Below are 17215 nucleotides of genomic sequence, written 5' to 3'. Positions count from 1 at the left end.
CAACCATTTATATTTTATGGTCAAATCATGTGCTTGGCAAAAAATGCTAATAGCTGTTTTCAGCTTTTCAAATGTTTGCTGTTTTTTTATTTGGATTGATAATTGATGAACATGACATGGAGATAGAGGCAGTGCTTCTAGGCCATTTTATATCTGCAGTAATAAGTCTACGGATATGTTTATGATATAAAACAATGGTCAACAACACCAGGGGGCTTTTAGTCTACGAATAGAATTCAAATTACGAGATACAAAGTCAATGTTCAACAATTATTATCCAATTCATGTTTAGGTACCCGAAGCAGGCGGTTAAACATCCAATAATGCACTGGACTCTGTAAAGTCCTACGGTATAACATCTAATGTTGTTTTCTCTCATGGGGGTGCATGTGTGATTTCATTGTGCTCTCACCATCTCCACCTGTCCTCTGAGTCTGTGAGGTCACAGACGGGAAGCGCTCCTCCAGACAGGACTGCTGACAGGCTGACAGGCTGACACCTCTCTTCTCCTCTGAATATCACTAGCGGATTTGTGTTGTTCCATATTCAGGCAGCAGTTTTTAAATGCGAAACACTGTGTGCTTGTAGCTTGTTGTCTATCACTCCATAGAATTTGGTAAAATAGCAGGCAGCCGCGCGGGACCGTCAACAAGGAGGGGTCTATTATTTATTCTTTCTTATAAACGCGCACAGTAAAGAGTGTGTGTTTGGCCATGCAGTGACAGGGTCTCTCCTCCCGGCACACCGCGGGAACCTGCACAGCACCCCGGGATTAGGACTAATGAACCGGATTGAGTAATCTGCAGGAGCGCGCGGTGCGCACTGACTCATTGTCTCGCTGAGGGATTTTATTCTACACCTTGTGACTGGAGACGATGTCTGTCCGGGGATACTTTTTCGCTCTTTCCAAACGCACATTTCTTCTTTCTCTGAGGATGTTGCTTCTTATGCCTGCAGGGTTGCCGGTCCACAGCCAAGGGGACTCTCAGTCCGACAACAAAGTGATGGACAACATCACGGTCCGGCAGGGAGAGACCGTTTTCCTCAGGTGAGTCGATGTTTCTCCTGTCAGAGCTTTTCTGTCCTTCTCTACTCTCTCCTCAAACTTCAGCTTCTGCCTGCAGGTTTTTGTAATTGCAGTGTTTGCTGTGTGCAGCAGTGGGGGGGGGGGGGGGGGCAATAACGGTATGATACGATAATACTTTAATTATCTGATCAAGTGTGAAATGTGACTTGCATCACAGCAGCTCCATTGCAATATCAAACAAAGACACATATTAAAGGTCACCTATCATGCTATTTTTAGTCTATGAGGTGTGTTGGTCAAAACAACAAACAGATCACCCATTCTAGCCAAAGTAGCCATGCCTCATATCCCTGTATTTCTCTTCCTGTTACTAAAGTGCTGATTCTGGGTATAAACAGGTCTCTCTGTGTCTCAATGAGCAGAGGCTAGTCAGTGCTTCTCCAGCCATGCAGTGGGTGGTTTGTGAACTACCTCTCTGAAAGGTCCCAATGTGTTAAGTTCGATGGGCTGTCTTCTGAATGGTTAAACATCACTAATGGTGTACCACAAGGTTCTGTTTTAGGTCCGCTATTATTCTCTATCTATATTAATAGTTTAGGTGAAAATGTCAAAGGAGTAACCTTACATTTTTATGCGGACGATACCGTGATGTACTGTGCAGGTCCCTCTATTAACGAGGCTGTTGTTAAATTACAGGCTGTTTTTAACATTATTCAAGCTTCTTTTAAATGTGGATAAAACCAAGGTAATGCTCTTTTCTAAAGCTAAAAATACACCAGAGACTGCTTTGGATATTGTAACTACGCAAGGAATAAAACTTGAAGTGGTTACCTGTTACTGGTATCTGGCTTGATGATTGTCTCACTTTTAAATGTCATGTAAATAGCCGCGTTCACACTGCGGTACTTTTCCCACAAAGGTTCATGCGAACTTAGTTCATGCAAACTCTTTAGTTCTCATGAACTAAGTACAGATCGCGTTCACACCGGAATAAGTCCCTGGGGGTGGATTAGGCAAATGAAGCCGCTGACGTCACTTCTTCTTCTTCTGCTTTGGGTTTACTGGCAGGCCGCAAACCACTTCACGGCGTATACTGCCGCCCAAAGTCCCCGACCGGAAGTCCCCGGAGTTGGGGACTGGCTTCAGTAGAAGCTGCTGGGACTCCCAGCAGCTTCTACTGAAGCCTTCCGAGTAAATCGCCAGAACGCCGACACCTCCTCATCTCCACCGCTCCCATGTTTTATTTTGTGTTGCCATAAGTTAGTCTCTCTGCGTTTCTGCGCTGGGCTAATGCTAATGCTAATAATGCTAATGCGAGGATAATAAAATGGCGGCTTCACAAAACTTTTTGGGAGTTTTACGGGGCGTGGTTTGCAATCCGCCCAGCCAATCAGAAATATAGCTCTTTTCTCACTAAAGAGCCGTTCGAAAGTCCCTGCTCTCTAGCAGGGACTTTCGAGCGGGTAAAAAGGTTCGCATGAACTACTTTTAGTACCGGCTCTTTTTGGTGTGAACGCGATCATGAACTAAATTCGCATGAACCTTTGTGGGAAAAGTACCGCAGTGTGAACGCGGCTAATAACCTGCTTAAAAAGCTGAGGGTTAGGCTAGGTTTCTTCTACAGGAACAAGTCCTGTTTCTCACTGTGACCTTTTGACCTGTGATTTGTTATATATGAATGCACCTGCCAATTACCTGAGCAAGTTAGATGCTGCGTATCACAGCGCACTGAGATTTTTGACAACTTGTAAAGCACTTACGCATCACTGTACCCTGTATACCAAGGCGGTTTTGCCATCACTTACTGTACGGAGGCTCAGTCACTGGTACATTCTCATTCACAAAGCCATGTTGGATAAAGTACCATCTTATATCTGCTCCCTGATCTCTCTGCGAAATGAAAGTACTTATTGCCTGAGATCGCATGCTGTGGTTTTATTAAATGTGCCAAGTGCTAGGACTGTCTCAGGGAAGAAAGCTTTGAGATGTGCAGCTCCACTAACTTGGAACAGTCTGCAACAAGAATGGAACATTACCAAGCTAGTACCACTACATGTTTTTAAAGCTCGGTTGGATGGTACACAATCAGTTGCTGTTGGTACCTGTACATGTGGATAGATATGTACATTGTAATCCCTGTAAATGTTGCTGTATGATGTCCTTTTGTTGTTCTGTTCTTTATGTTTTTATAATAATAATAATAATAAATTATAGCGCTTTTCTTGAACCCAAAGACGCTTTATGTCTTCATGTGGAACCTACTGCTGCAGGTCTCCCTTGAAAAAGAGATCATTGATCTCAATGGGATTTCACTCGGATAAATAAAGGTTTTGAATTGAATTGAAATTAGATTTTCACCTGTATAAATAAAGGCTAAATAAAAATAATAAAAATAAAGCTTTTTTTTTGGTTCACACACCAGGGACACATCTTTATGTAGAGAAGACATCAAAAAGTGCATTTTGCATGATAGGTCCCCTTTAAGACTGGATACAAGGAAACATTGAAGATAGCATCAGGATGGCTGAAGAGAAAGTGGCTCAAAGACCCTCTGTCGTACATCAGACCTGGGATTAGCTCTGTATGTAATGCTGGGACTGACTGGTGCACAAAGGAGAGCTTCAGTGGGACTGTATTGAACCCTGGGACCCTGTGTCTGTGTGTCAGATGGTAACCATTCATCTTCACTGTTCAGAACATGGAGGGGTCAGAGATGATGATGATGATGATGATGATGGACGCCTCATTAGGTTGTCATGGTGATTCATAAAGTCTCTCACAGGGTTGAGCTACAATCTTTGAGCACATTTTCAATTGGTGGAGAGGTTTTTATTTTAAAGCAGTAGACAAACACTTGTACTGTATTGTATATAGTATTGCAGTAGTAGTTGTTTTATTAGAGAGGCACATTTAATGCAGGACAAAAGAGACAAAGACAGTGTTTAACATTTTAAAATGTTTAGTTCTGTCATAGTGCACGAAATAAACATAAAATACCATCATTTGTGATTTTCTTTAGTAACAGCATTTGTTTTAGTAGTTCAAATTGTATTAAATGACATTATGAAAAACAAAAAGCATTCCAGCTAACTTTAGCTAGTTACAGCACAATGCTACCTACAATTGTATTATAATTATAAGCTTTTATTTTGGAGGGGGGCCACAGGGGGCTCAAAGGTCATTGTTACAAGTTATTCAAATGAAAATCACGTTGCCCCCCCCCCCCATAACCGCCCATGGTGTGCAGAGACACACATGGATGAAGTGGTGTCTGTTTTATCATGTTCCCGCCGTTTTAAAGGGGGGATTGCAGAGGATTAGTCTCTGGAAAACACTCCATTCAGAAGCGATACTCGGTTAATCTGTAGCAGCTGTTAACGAGAGACTTTAATTGTTGTGTGACAGTGCAGAACTGAAGGTGGAGGGAAGTGTTTGTGGAGGTGAGGAGGAGCAGACACTGTGTGTGTGTGTGTGTGTGTGTGTGTGTGTGTGTGTGTGTGTGTGTGTGTGTGTGTGTGTGTGTGTGTGTGTGTGTGTGTGTATATAAAACTCAGAGAAGACACTGCGGCGGACAGATGGATGGACTTCACTTCCTCAGGATGGGAGATTGTCTCGGTGACCTTTCCCCTCCTCCTCCCCCCCACAGGCTTACTGGACATAGAAGGATTTGTGTTGCTTTCAAGTGCTGTCGGGAATCTGCAGGGTAATACCAGCTCTAATCACAATGGCCAAAGAAGGGTTCACTTTGTTACCAGAGTTGGCAGGATGTGAAGTGTGGGAGGCTGCAGACAGCTGATGCTTAAAGTGTGCTCTTCTGCTTTTACATTGTGCTGATGAACAGAATGAGATTAAAGGAAGTTACGTGGAAGTCTGTTTGAGGCGGTCTAGGTGCCATGACTGACATTTCCCCCTCGCTTGAAGTCAGAATAAAACCTGCAAAAATACCTCATGATGCAAGAGCTCAATATCCAACTACAGTTTTCACAGCCCTGCGTCAAATATGACATAAATACAAATTCTATATTTTGGATGGAAGTTGTAGTGGTCCCAAAGAGTAGAAACATAAATATATGAATTGGTCCTTTTAGATTTCTAATACACTAGTAATCACATTTGTCCAATCACACTGGGAAAACATAGTAGTAGTCTCTTGTTATAGTTGACACTTTTAGTTGACCTTCAGCCTGACCTGCTGTCTTCGTGCAGGACAAGGGAACGCGTACTAATGTCTGTAACCAAGAGTTACAGCAGTCGCACACACATCACAGCACACTTTAGCTTCTTCTTACCCGAGATGACGCCTGCTTAGCTTTTGAGAGCTGACAATAATACATTTCGATAAGACTAATGGTTTTCCGACAGCATTAATACATTGTAAATGTTAAGGTTTGATAAATTAAAATCAAAGACTTGTTTTCTTGTATTTTCCATGCTCCTGGCTGCCAGAACACTTATTTTCCAGCTCCAGCAGTATAACATCTCATAACCTTTAGTTAATCTGCTCAAATATAGTCAACTGCCATCTTGAGGGATCAGTGACCTTTACATCCACTTTGTTAATGTAGAGCACACACATATGAGTACTTAAGTTTTTACTGGGTAGTGGGGTTACAAAGAAGCCCCAAAAGAACACGGGAGCCTGCCTTCAGGCGCCAATCTCAGGACACCTCCATTCCGAGGACACTGCCACTCTCAGGACAGGAAGTGCACACAAGAATTACAAAATAAATGTGCCACTCTCAGTACAGCGCCACTTTCCGAACAGAAAATGCACGCAAATACAATCTTTTATATTATTAAGGTACAGCGCCACTTTCCGAACCATTAATTAATGCTTGTGTACACAAGACGGCAGGCAAAACCGTTTTAAATGTGTGTTTCCTGTATAACGAATACAGTCGCTGCTTTATTTCTGTCTGTATGAAGTTGTTGTGAGTGTGGAGGGAGCAGAGGTTAGCTTAGCCTGATCGATCAGTGGCCTGTACGACGAAGACAGTTCAACAGACCCTGGATATGTTTGAGTTATCTGGCTTAACTAACCCTAACAAACGAGGGGGTCCTACGACACTGGTTATTTGCATTTTGTATTTTGTAAATTGTGTAACTTGCTGCTGTTAAATACCATCAACCATGTGCAATATGTGCTATATGTGCAATATATACGTTATATACATATGCCATTAATAACTGTGTAATATATACCTGGCTGCTACATCCTAAGAACTGTTACAGGATTTGTATTTTGAAAAGTATTCTTTTTACTTTTTATTATTATATTTTTTATTATATCAAAACGTAGTACTTTTTTTTAACATATGTAACATTAAGCTGTCTGTGGCTCTTTCCTGCTGTCACGATGCAAATGTCCCCTCTGTGGGACTAATAAAGGTACTCTGATTCTGATCAACTCAGTAAATCAACCAGGGTTTCTCTCTCCGGCTGAGAGCGCGTTCACGTGAAAGGGGCAGGGTTAGCAACATTTGACCAATCACAAACCGGGACAAGCGTGCTGACAGCGCAGCGTCATACTTCATTAATGAAAAGTAAACTAATATTAGACAAATATGAACTTTAAACATCCATGACTTAAACACTTGATCAGGATCAAAGCCTCAGAGCTGCACCTGAAGGTGAACACAGCTGGGAACAGAACAAGTGTTTTAATGCGTACATTAACAGGTTTATGATATCACTGCCCGTCTAAAACACGATCTGACTTTAATTACATTTGACTCGAGTGTTTCGTCAACTTAATGTGTTGCTTAAAATAATACTTCTGCATACAGTATGTGACACTGTGAGTGTTGCACGGCCAGATACGGCTGACAGCCGCGGTGAAACCCGCGGTGAAACTCGAGCGATTATTCACATCGCTTCCGGTGTGAACTCACCATTATTACAATAATATTACATAATTACAGGAAATGCACGCAAATACAATCTTTTATATTATTATTATTATTATTATTATTATTATAGACATCTTGTATTTTAGTTACACCCGCTATTGATTCATTTGGTCAACATTGGACCTTGACACCGTCCACATAGCTATAGTGAAATAATATAATAAAACATTAAGCCTCTTTGATTTAATAATCGGAGCTGAAACCTCTCTGCCATCTCATAACACACACTTCCTTATTTATCTCTGAATAATAATAACGTGAAAATAAAGACGATATACCACGGTCTTTCGGGGGGGGGGGGGGGAAACGTGTTCGTCACTTCCTGTACTGAGAGTGGAGGGCTGAAGTCGAATAGTCCATTTAGCTTAGGAACATTCCTAACGGAGTGAAAGGACCCGGAAGTCCCTCACTGGCAGCCATGATAAGAGCCGTTCCAATTCTCTAGATGATAGGAAAGGAGGTTTCAAACTTCCTTTATAACCTCCTTTAGCCTAGGAACCACTGGACCTCCCTCACCAAGAGGAGAAGAGAACATGCTGCCCCACAATGCATTGCAGCCGCAGCATTTGCCGTCACACAACAGTCGGCCGTTCACGGAAACAACCGATTATGACCGAGAAATGATATCATGAAAGTTACGGTGCTTATTAAGCTTTTTAAAACGTATGTGGTAACCGCTGGCGCATCATAAACACGTCGGATAGTGAAAGTGCAGTCGGATTCTCTAAAGTACCGCAGTCTCTTCTCCTAAGTCTTTTGAATTCTCCTATCCACTATCCCTTAACCCCGTGACCTTTCACTCAGAGGTCAAGGGATAGACGATAGGGTTAGAATTTAGGAGCTGATTTTTGGACTATTCGACTGCAGCCGAGGTGTCCTGAGATTGGCGCCTGCGCCGGAACTGTCCTGAGAGTGGAGGCCTGCAGGCAGACCCCTCTCAAAAAGAAAGTAAAACTTCAATAGTAAATTTAAAGCAGATTGGATTGACGTTAACATGTTTAACTCTACTAGCAGCAGCAGGTGAAATAGGCCGTCCTCCATAAGCTACATGAGCCAATATTTGATTTGATTTAGTTTATAGTCTCTGGGAAATGTATAACATTACTCTGACAAAAATAATGTCAGACGTGGGACTCACCCCCCGCTGTGTTCTGTGCTAACAAGCTCCGTTTGACATGTTGGACACATGCCCAAAGCGAGGGTGGTAATTCATTTTGAATAAAAGAAAGTCAGAGCCGCTACAGTTCTCGCAGGCTGTGTTAACGGTGTTTCCAGGGCTGTGGCTTCATTTGGGAAGACAATGAATAAATATCGCGAGTTATCAGTTTATCTTAATGTGATCTGAGCTCGAACTCCCCCGTTGGTCGCCAGTAAAACCGTGTGAGGAGAAAATACAGGAAAACTACAGCAGCACAGCATATTCTGTACACAACACCCTTTATCAACATTGAAAGTTGATAATATACAGTATACATATCTATACTATAAATATAGACACATTAACTGTTTGGTGTTCTTCTCGTCATCAGATTTCCATAAAGGTCAGGTGACGAGAAGAAAACTCAACATTCCATTGGTTTTCCCAGATCGTGAGAAGGGAGGTGTTTCTGTCTGATCGATTGCTTTCCAAGAACCACATCACCACTGCAAAAGCAAATTATGAACTTTTGTAAACTCGTGACAGCAAATCTCCATTCATAGTAAATGGCCCATCTTAAATCACTATGCTTTACACAGAACATACTATAACCTGAATGAGCAGCACATTAATATCCCAAGGCTCTGCCCACTCAGAGGGATTCAAACACTGCGAGTAATGAATGTCACCACGGAGTGAGACGCTTATCTACCTGCACACATCGTGCTCACGTTTATTCCTTCCTCCACTCGCTGCCTGATGAATACCTGCAGGTTCCACGGTAAAGGGCTCAGGAATGAAGCTTTTATTAGCCTTGATATAGTTTGCATGTTGCAATGCTTGCTTGACACGTGTATGAATGTGTGGTCTCACATGTGGCTTCTCTTTCGCGACATTAATGTTGTGATGGAACTATCTTTACCTGACTCTTCTCTGTCAGCGGTGAGCATGTTTCTATCCGGTCCACGCTTGGAGTTAAAGCTGTTCTCTTTTTAAGGGGCTCTAATTTTATCCTCATATGCCATGGGCCAAATCTGTAAAGGCGAAAATTAGATTTCACGCAGGGAAGCTAACGATTCTTTCTGTAATTCCAATTGATTTCACCTTGCCATCCTCCAGCCCCACGTTTTCACTTATTGTCTTCAGAATTACTGTCCTAGGAAGGGCTTTTCCCCGTCAAAATAACAAAGCTCAGAGAGTAAGACTTATAGTGAAAAATAACCAATTCACAAGTTAATCTATTATAAATATGTTCTAATACAGTTGTAATTTGATTGAGCATTGCTAAATGGATCTTTTGCTCTTGATCTTAGTCTTTATATATCCGTCTATTTTGTTAGTGAAATAAGGAAAACTTTTACTATCCACAAATCATACATGTGTGCCGTGCTATCATTCAGTATAGTGAGATAGTAGCAGCAAGCAACATGGTTCTTTTGACTGTTTGTGTAAAGCATGTGGCTGTTACCATCATTTAGATATAGGCATATACAAATGGAAAATAAGCTGTGTTCTTTATTACTGAGTTTAAAATCTTTTAAAGACATTTCATCCGGATAAGTCAGTCACATAAAAATAATTCACCACACAGAAATATGTTTCGGAGAAAACAAAGCACTAATGTGAAACTGGAACTTAAATTACACTGAACAAAAATATAAACGCAACACTTTTGTTTTTGCTCCCATTTTGCATGAGATGGACTCAAAGATCTAAAACATTTTCTATAAACACAAAATAACCATTTCTCTCAAATATTGTTCACAAATCTGAAAAGATCTGTGATAGTGAGCACTTCTCCTTTGCCGAGATAATCCATCCCACCTCACAGGTGTGGCATATCAAGATGCTGATTAGACAGCATGATTATTGCACAGGTGTGCCTTAGGCTGGCCACAATAAAAGGCCACTCTGAAACGTGCAGTTTTGCTTTATTGGGGGGTCTGGGGGGGTCCGAAGACCAGTCAGTATCTGGTGTGAGGGGTAGGGTTGGGCAGGCGTATGTTATGGACAACGAACACAGGCCACTCGATTCACAACATTACCCTAACCCTAACCCTACCCCTCACACCAGATACAAAAATGCACGTTTCAGAGAGGCCTTTTATTGTGGCCATTCTAAGGCACACCTGTGCAATAATCATGCTGTCTAATCAGCATCTTGATATGCCACACGGCATATCAAGATGAAGATTGAAGATATATTTATCTGGAACTAGTTTTAATCATTAAATATGCAGATTTGTAACTTGTGAAGCTAGTTAATTTGAAGCTTGTGGAAAACACATTTAATTTCAGTTTGAACCAGGTACCAAATGAGACGTGTGTAATGAGGACCCAGCAGCTAAAAGGCAGCAGGCAAAAAATACACACACACACACACACACACACACACACACACACACACACACACACACACACACACACACACACACACACACACACACCAGGGTTTCCGTTAGCCGGTAATTACCGGTTTTTAGCTGGTAAAATTTATAAAAAACCGGTAAATTCAAAACCTGACGGTCAAAATGTCTGGTAATAATTAGGGAGGCTCCGATCGATCGGCCGCCGGTCATTATCGGCCGATATTCACTCTTAATAGTTTGATCGGTGCTCTCTATAAAGGCCGATCAGGAGAGCTGGATCTGATCGATATGGACATAAACGCGAGTGAAGTTTAACCGGAGCGAGAGAGAGATCAGATCAGCTGCTGAGTCTGATGGAGACACGCAGCTCTGCATGATCACCTGAAGCCCCGCCCTCTGTTTAGCGGGCTGCAGGAGCTGCTTGAGAAACTGACGTGCTGTCAGGAGAGAGAGGGAGGGAAAGAGAGGATCCGTTTCTCCCGTGTTATTATTCAAAGTTGATGTAAACTTCTGAATAATGTACGTTATCTACTACAAGTAGTTTGTTTGAATGTAATAATTATGTTGTTTGTTGTTTGTGGAATCATTTATTGAAAAATGAATCAGAATTGTTCGATCTGTTACGATTATAAACTGAAGCAATATACAAATGAGCCCCTTGAACTGAGTTTTAAACTGAAGGATATCTGCTCATAGTCCGGTAATTACCTGCTAACGGAAACTCTGCTACACAACTATTATTATTATTTTTGAAATATGACCGGTAAGTTTCAAATTAGTCCGGTAAAATAAATTCTGCCCGGACATTTGACCGGCGAGAAAAAATCCTAGCGGAAACCCTGACACACACACACACACACACACACACACACACACACACACACACACACACACACACACACACACACACACACACACACACACACACACACACACACACACACACACACACACACACACACACACACACACACACACCTCATCAACACCTCTCATCTGAAGTAAAGTTTTGTAAATGAGTGTTATTTCATGACAGTGTGTGTGCAGATGCTCTGGGAAGAGCTTGGCCTACATTCTGCTCTGTGTATTGTTGGTGTGAATATCTCAGTGGATTACAGGCTGAAGACTCGCTGAGCGGTGGCGCTTCATCGCTAGTCATTTGGAAGATGTCTTTTTTCGTTGCTCTCCCTGTCTCCCCTCTCACACTTGTCTAGCTTTGAAGTTATTTAATTATGCCATTCAATGCTGTCCAGGAAATTACAAAGCCACTGTAATGAAGTGTGGCTGATTGGACAAGTGCCCTCTCGTGAACGCTCATTTTTTCGCCTATCCAGGAATGTTGAAATGAGTTTTGGGAAGGTTGGATTGTGCAGATTGATTTTTATAGCCTCAACCTCCAGCCATTTCAATCTTTCTGCTACACTTTCTGTAAAGCTGATAATCTGTTGATAGGACTCTTTCCCAGATAACCCAGACATGTGTCATTTTAAACAGCCATTCTATCTTATCGTCAATTATTTCAGCCAATCTGAAGCCAAGAGGCTACACATGCTGTCCAGGTCCAGGTTTATGGCTGTGGGTTATTACTCAAAGTGTTAGCAGCAGCGGCTAGCTGGTTCATGTAGAATGACCTCAGCAATGCATTAAGGTACAGGAGAGCCTCCTGGAAAGCTAGCATGGCAAACACGTAATATGCAATGACATAGTTGAATATTGTGGTGTGTATTTTTTGCAATTAATAACCAAATTAAAATCCAGTATTAATGTCTTTCTGCTTAGTTTCCCTGCCAACATAGACCCAGTGAGTAGCCGACGCAGACACTGAAACGAATGGAAATGCAATATTTTCCTCCCAACATCAATTGTATTGTTTATTATTTAATGATCATCCTAATGCCTCCTTTAAAACATTTTAAGGACTTTAAACAAAACGTTCTTACTACCTGTATTATTAAAATAAATAATCACAGGGTTGGAGTGGCCCTCTTTGTGTTCTCGAGAGTCTCTGAAGGGCCAGCACGCATGAGTTTACATTGGACAGGCGACAAAGGGCGGCAGCCTGACGTTTGGCAAAGTGAAGATGTTTCAATTCAATTCAAAACCTTTATTTATCCAGGTAAAATCCCATTGAGATCAATGATCTCTTTTTCAAGGGAGACCTGCAGCAGTAGGTTCCACAAGAAGACAACAAACATAAACAACAGAACAACAAAAGGACATCACACAGCAACATGTACAGGGATTACAATTTACATATCTAACCACATGTACAGGAACCAACAGTATCTGAGTGAGTAGCATCCAACCGAGCTTTAAAAACATGTAGTGGTACTAGCTTGGTACTTTTCCATTCTTGTTGCAGACTGTTCCAAGTTAGAGGAGCTGCACATCTCAAAGCTTTCTTCCCTGAGACAGTCCTAGCACTTGGCACATTTAATAAAACCACAGCATGCGATCTCAGGCAATACGTACTTTCAATTCGCAGAGAGATCAGGGAGCAGATATAAGATGGTAGTTTATCCAACATGGCTTTGTGAATGAAAAAGTACCAGTGACTGAGCCTCCGTACAGTAAGGGAAGGCAGACCTGCCTTGGTATACAGGGTGCAGTGATGCGTAAGTGCTTTACAATTAGTAACACATCTCAGTGCGCTGTGATACGCAGCATCTAACCTGCTCAGGCAATGGGCAGGTGCATTCATATAGACCAGTCCAGCACAGGTCAAAGGTCACAGTGACTAGCAGTGTTTGTGTTTATATTATGAGTTGTGATTAAGTCATTGTGACACTGCTGCTGCGGGCTCTTACTTTTCCATTTGTAGTTCTACCGGAGTACACAGGAAGGTCACTCGAAGAAACGTGTACAAATATGAAATTCATTTGCAAAAAAAATGTCAGGCATGATGATTATTTTTTATTTACACGTTTTCACTTTTCTTCTTCATCCCCCATATTCTCCTCGCTCCTCTCTCCCTTCAGCCATCAGACACTCATCTCAAACCCCTTAACACCACGAGTGACTTCTACATGGGGGGTGGGCATTCTAGAGCAGCAGGGCTTCATCTGATTGGCTGACTGTAATACTGATACCTCTAAAGACGATATCTCAAGGATGATTTATTTTGTAAATACTACTCTTTAACTAATACGTTTATCATTAGTGTTGTGTTATAGTTAACAGCCTGACCTCTGGGAGGTCTGAGTGGAGCTCTGTAGCGTCTGCTGGGTGGGGGGGGGGTGTTTGCAGGATTATGTTCTTAAAAGATTCTCAGCTTCACCTCCCCTTCAGCGTCAAGATATCAATATTGCGCACACACACACACACACACACACACACACACACACACACACACACACACACACACACACACACACACACACAAACACACACACACACACACACACACACACACACACGCATGCAACGCACACGTACACACACACAAATAAATTAGATATATTAGATATATTATATGTACTGTAACAGATCTCCAACAAGTATCATATACTGTAATCTGCAAGATAGGAAATGTGATTATTTAAAGTATGAACAAACAAAATAATTTTTTATAGAAAGAATTTTAAGAAACCACAGCGACGGAATCCACACATAATGCTATAGCAATGAAATGTAAAGATTTCAATAATTCGGTTATTTATCATCAATTCACTTCATTAACAATGGACACTTGTTGAGCCATTTAAAGCCAACATAGCAAACACTCCTTTGAATCCACTTGAGAATCTTGATATGTTTAGACATTGCCTTCTTTGGCTTCAGGGAATTGTAGCTTATTTGACTCTTTAGCACTTTGAGTTTTGTTTACTCAAATGAAAAGTGCACTTATTAATAAAATGTATTATTATTATTACCTGGCATTTTCACTCTTTTTTAAGGTTCTATTGAACATTAAGTTATTGATTAATCAATACAATTATAACTAGTATATCAATAGTGACAAAGAATAGTCATTGTTTGTTTTACAAATATATCTTTCAGCCTATAAACTGTGCTTCTGTCCAGCTGAGTATCCAACTCAGCGCAAATCTGATATGTATTGATCATGTAGCTAACCAAATTCCACTGCAGTCCGATGTGTTCACGAAGCACACATGTCAGCCTCATGGGGCTCTACATGAGAAGTCAGCTGGCATCAGTCACAGGCTGTAGTTGAGATATGTCTCGTCCCAAGTGGACTGAGCAACACACCACCTCTTCACCACAGGAACAGAGGACTATATACATATACATACATATATATATACTTATATTACAGCTGGGATGTGGATTTTGATGAGTTGAACTTTAGCTTATAAAGGTTGAGTTTATTCCACAGACCTCCAAAATAATATATCACTTGAATTGCTGATAAACACAGTATAAACATTAACAAAAATATGCCTACTGAATCATAAAAGAAAATGAGTACACTGTTTCAGAGTTTGTAATGTAAAACCTTTTTAATATTATTGTAAAAGAACTACTGTTTGTGTTAGTAAACAAAGAACTACTGTTTGTGTTAGTAAACTCACTTTGAGAAGAGCGATCCCATTGCCTTTGTGACACACTGTTGAAAGGAGGTGTTTGGAAGTGAGCTCTCATGTGAACCGGCGGTGGAGATTGCACAGGATTGGGCAGGGGACCGATTTGAGACCCAGACCTATGATTGCCACTATGCAGAGATATCAAGCTAAGGAAGCTATCTTGAAGCTGGCAAGGAGCAAGGGAGAGATTCTTTTACGAGACATGCGAGTGAAGATGTTTCCTGATATTGCTCCGGATGTTGCCGGAAGAGAGCCCTCTTCAATGAGGTCAGGGTGAAGCTGCGCCTGCTGAGGTGAGGCATGGACTATTGTTCCCCGCAACGCTCACCGTAACCTTCAATGGACAAACCAAACTTTACCGGGGCTGTAGTGAAGCTGAGCGTTTCTATAAAACACTGATACATTGTCGTTCACTTCAAAGAGCCGGCTCGTTGGCGACCGACACATCACTACTGCCTGGTTTAACTCCTGCATAATGAGTTTACCCCTAACAACCAACTAGAAACAAGTTAGTGTTCAGTTTTATATTCTGTGTTTGAATCTGTCAATGACACACACATATTATCAAAGAAGCTTCTCTGCCTCAACACGTCTGTGAGCCAGACTCTCACATGTATTTCAGGGTTTAGTCTGCACCGGGTATCAGGGGCGCTGCGCCCTCTTACTCCGCGTGGCCCTCATACCAAGATGAAGATTTCCCCCGTAAAGTGTTAAAGTGATGCCAGAACACGACATTTCTGTTCGTCAACAACTGTATAATGACTCCAGAAATATGACCAGTCAAATAGACACACATTTGTTTTTACAGAGCGCCGACGTCAAGTTGTTGTTTACGTCCCCTTCTTGTATACGGGCGTCATGTTTTAGCCAGCGTTTATATATACAAGATTAGCACCACAGTATTGCCCTCATATCATATCTTTCTATAAACCTATAAGTTATAAACCTTTTTAGGAGACTTATCGATATGCCCTCAGGCACACTGCAGAGTCCTGCACGGGTCTGATTTCCAAGACCCGCTCCCGCCCCAAACCCGCGACGTTCAATACCGAACCCGCCTCGCTACCCGCACATATTGCCAAGTAGTTCCGCAACCCGACCCGTCGGCACAAGTTACGCAACCCGAACCCGCATATATATGAGCAGTGAAAACGTGCAATTATTAACACATGCAGTTGCATTTTGTCTCAGAAAGCGTGGGATGTTGGTTCTTTTCTCCATCTAGGAACCAAAAGCCTCCAGACAGTGGATTTCGCTCTTGAGGAAGTGTTATTGAAAATGCTGTATTCTCCGCTAGAGAGCTTCACCTCAGCCATTTCGAATGTGGCGCGCTCAGCAGCAGATTGATGCGCTGCAGAGGTTATGATTATGCACGGTCCCGCGGGGGAGAGGTCTGAGGATTTAAACATTAAACTAAATTATTATTATTTTTATATATTTATTATGCAGCACCCGCAACCCGACCCGCATCATCTTTGTTTTACCCAGAACCGAACCCGGAAAAAAGCGTTTGAGAAAATACCACCCGCGAATCACTTTTTTTGCGGGTAGGGGTACCCGACCCGATGCAGGACTCTGGCACACTGTGCTGTACGAACATTACACTGGTGCAGCCCGCTGCATGATAACACACCTGGTATAGTGTTGGGTAATAGCAGTGTCGTGTCTTTAAAAACTGTTCATTTATGTTTTGTGTAAAAAAATAAATAATTAAAAGTAGCGTGTGATCTCTTTGGCTCCTTAATGCAGACACTTTTAGAAGGTGGTCATATTTATATGAACACCTATAATACATTTGATAAAGTCGTCACCTCTCAGATTCCAGCTGGCAGATGCCAGGGTCGGAAGCCAACAGTTATGCAAGTTTGGGAATGAAAAGTAACTAATAGAAGATGTGTTCTTCCAGATGCATGTCTCCCTACATCTGTGAAGGGTTCCACTCAGCCTGCCATGGGATGATACACTGCAGCATCAGCAGTAAACAGATCTCTCCCCTGAGCGACGGGAACAAATGAGTGATCGGCTGAGCACATCCGATCAATGTGAATACCTTCCCTCTGCTTCCACTCGGAGGCCAGCTGGCATTTAGCTGCAAAACAAACGGCTTTATTTTATCTTCAGCTCAAATTGTGCCCAAAGAACTTCTCCTCACATTCAAATAACTTTTCATTGACTTTACACTTCAAAGTAGAGCGATGGCAGAGTGGAGTTAGGACAGGCAGAGCCCC

The 17215-nt window shown here is 41.9% G+C and overlaps 1 protein-coding gene across 3 annotated transcripts in view; it reads left to right on the top strand.

Moving 5' to 3' along the window:
* Nucleotides 1-17215, top strand: part of ntm (neurotrimin) — a 639130-nt gene that overhangs the window by 433854 nt on the left and 188061 nt on the right. For all 3 annotated transcript variants that reach the window (XM_034099236.2, XM_034099235.2, XM_034099234.2), the window contains exon 2: nt 958-1048. In XM_034099236.2, coding sequence (XP_033955127.1) covers nt 958-1048 — 91 coding nt within the window. The remainder of the gene's footprint in view (nt 1-957; nt 1049-17215) is intronic.

The sequence above is a fragment of the Pseudochaenichthys georgianus genome, chromosome 14 (genome assembly GCF_902827115.2).
Source record: "Pseudochaenichthys georgianus chromosome 14, fPseGeo1.2, whole genome shotgun sequence".
In the NCBI taxonomy this organism is placed as follows: Eukaryota; Metazoa; Chordata; class Actinopteri; order Perciformes; family Channichthyidae; genus Pseudochaenichthys; species Pseudochaenichthys georgianus.
Note: the sequence above shows the minus strand (reverse complement) of the source record. Positions and strands in the feature narration are given on the sequence as shown.